This window comes from Protobothrops mucrosquamatus, unplaced genomic scaffold (assembly GCF_001527695.2).
Source record: "Protobothrops mucrosquamatus isolate PMUCROS unplaced genomic scaffold, P.Mucros_1.0 scaffold3598, whole genome shotgun sequence".
Lineage (NCBI taxonomy): Eukaryota > Metazoa > Chordata > Lepidosauria > Squamata > Viperidae > Protobothrops > Protobothrops mucrosquamatus.
Window position 1 is genome coordinate 27185 of NW_015389561.1, and position 2059 is coordinate 29243.

The 2059-nt window shown below is 37.4% G+C and overlaps 1 protein-coding gene across 1 annotated transcript in view; it reads right to left on the bottom strand.

Annotated features, from left to right (window-relative positions):
- Positions 1 to 1032: 1032 nt before the first annotated feature.
- Positions 1033 to 2059, bottom strand: part of LOC114923435 (proto-oncogene Mas-like) — a 7624-nt gene continuing 6597 nt past the window's right edge. The window contains exon 2 of the mRNA XM_029286414.1: positions 1033 to 1996. Coding sequence (XP_029142247.1) covers positions 1033 to 1996 — 964 coding nt within the window. The remainder of the gene's footprint in view (positions 1997 to 2059) is intronic.

The following is a 2059-nucleotide window of genomic DNA, read 5'->3' on the forward strand; positions in this document are numbered from 1 at the left end:
CCTTTTTTATATATCTGGAGTTCAGGTGTACAGATCAAAGAAAAAGATGCATTGTCAATGAAGAAAAGGTATACCTGTGCTTATATCTACCATTACATGGGGGAAGTTGCAGGAAGCAAGAGGATAGGAAGTCAAGATGATCATTACATATATATCCCAGAATATTATATTTGAGCATGAGTCACATTGAGTATGTATTACATCCCCATCCATTCCATCTGTAATTATTCCCCACTTTAAATGCAATCCATTATTCCCTAACCTTGTCCTCATCTTCTGCAGATGTTCCTAAACATATTCAGGTATTATTTTCTTCTTTCCTAGGAAATAAAATGTCCTCTTAAGAAAATCAGTATCCACAAATACCTCTGGCTATAATGTCACAAATGCCATTGCTTTTAGCAATATTGGAAGTGAAGAGAGCGGGTCCTTTCTCTACAGCTAAAGTAGGAGGAGCTGGTTAAAGCTTATTGCAAACTGTTATTTTGCTGTTTTCAAAATGTCAGCTCCATTTTCTTTGCAATAAAATAAAGAACAGGGACATAACATGTAACATTCTACAAGAAACAAACAAGCCAAAATAAATGGCATAATGCAAAAGAAGTGTGCACGTGGACACAATTAGAGCTTTGGCCCATGTGTCCATTGCATATTGAAGAAAACTGCGTACATGAAGGTCTAAGAGACTTCTGAAGTTAATTTGCAAAATAATAATAATAATAATCAAGGTCATTGAGAAAGGCTCTCTATTATCAGCTGCAAACAATAATTGTTGATTACCTAAAAATCCAACCAAAGTAAAATTATATATCCTCGTAAAGGTAAAAAAAAATCAGGCCGCAGGTAGAGAGGTGGTGTGGTTATAGATAAGGTTATAGATAAGGTGTGGTTATAGATAAGGAAATCTGCCCTGGCAAATTATCATGCTGGAACATGTTAGAGAACATGTTCTTCGTAAGCAGCCTTTTGAATGAATCAATCACTTTTCACCAAATGGATCTGTCAAAAGCTGCTTTTAGTGGAAATGAGTGTTCATGCCACTTGTTTGCTGCTTGTATGATCCAAGGTTTCATCATTGCAGGATCTATAGATCACTGCATGCAAAGGGTCCTTAGAATGCTGCTTTTTCTGTCTCCCAACAAAAAAGTAAACAAAAGGATTGAGGCTGCTGTTGATTAAATTAAGCAAGAAAAAGCTATGAATCATGGTCCAGTTTAACTCCATTGTTGGCTGCATGTATTGCATCAGACATACGATCTGTTGAGGCACAGCCAAGATAAGAAACAGAATGACTGTGATAACAACAGTACGATAAAACCGAGCTGGAGATTTTGACTGTGGGTATCTAGATACTTTGATAAACAGGCTGAAGCTACAAAAGATCATAACTGGCAAAAATACCATGAAAACGATGACAATGAATATATTTGCCGGGTGTGAAGCTCTGGAAGAGATGTATTCCTGCCAACATATATATTCTAGTCCCACCATGATACAGGAGAGGCCCCACAGGACCACACATAGTATGGTGGAAAGATGCTTTGGCCGATTAAAACGATAGCAGAGAGGGAAATAAGTGCCCACATACCTCTCCACGCTAATTGCTGTCAACAGGAAAAAACTGGTATTGAATCCCAAAAACGTCAAAATATCAAATACCAAATAGAAATTCGAGTCCAAAAGAGTGTCTTCCCATGTAACTAGATGAATAACAAAGTATATGATGTGACAGAAGAGGACAGTGAAATCAGCAATGGCTAAATTTAGCACATATACTGTGTATTTAGTCTTTTTGATTCTACAACAGAGAAACCAGAAGATAGCTCCATTGCTGAAAAGTCCCAAAGCAAGGACGGGTAGAGCAACGTATAACAATATTATCAGAATGTCATCTTCTCGGAATAAATCTTGGGTCTCATTTATCTTGGCTTCGTGAACAGTAGGAGCGGCCTCTGTGATCAAGACATGTATGGAGTGGCCAGTATTCTTCTCTTCCCTGTAAAAATAGGAAGAACCCCACAATTATTAAGACTGTCGAACTTTGTATTGCAAATAAAAG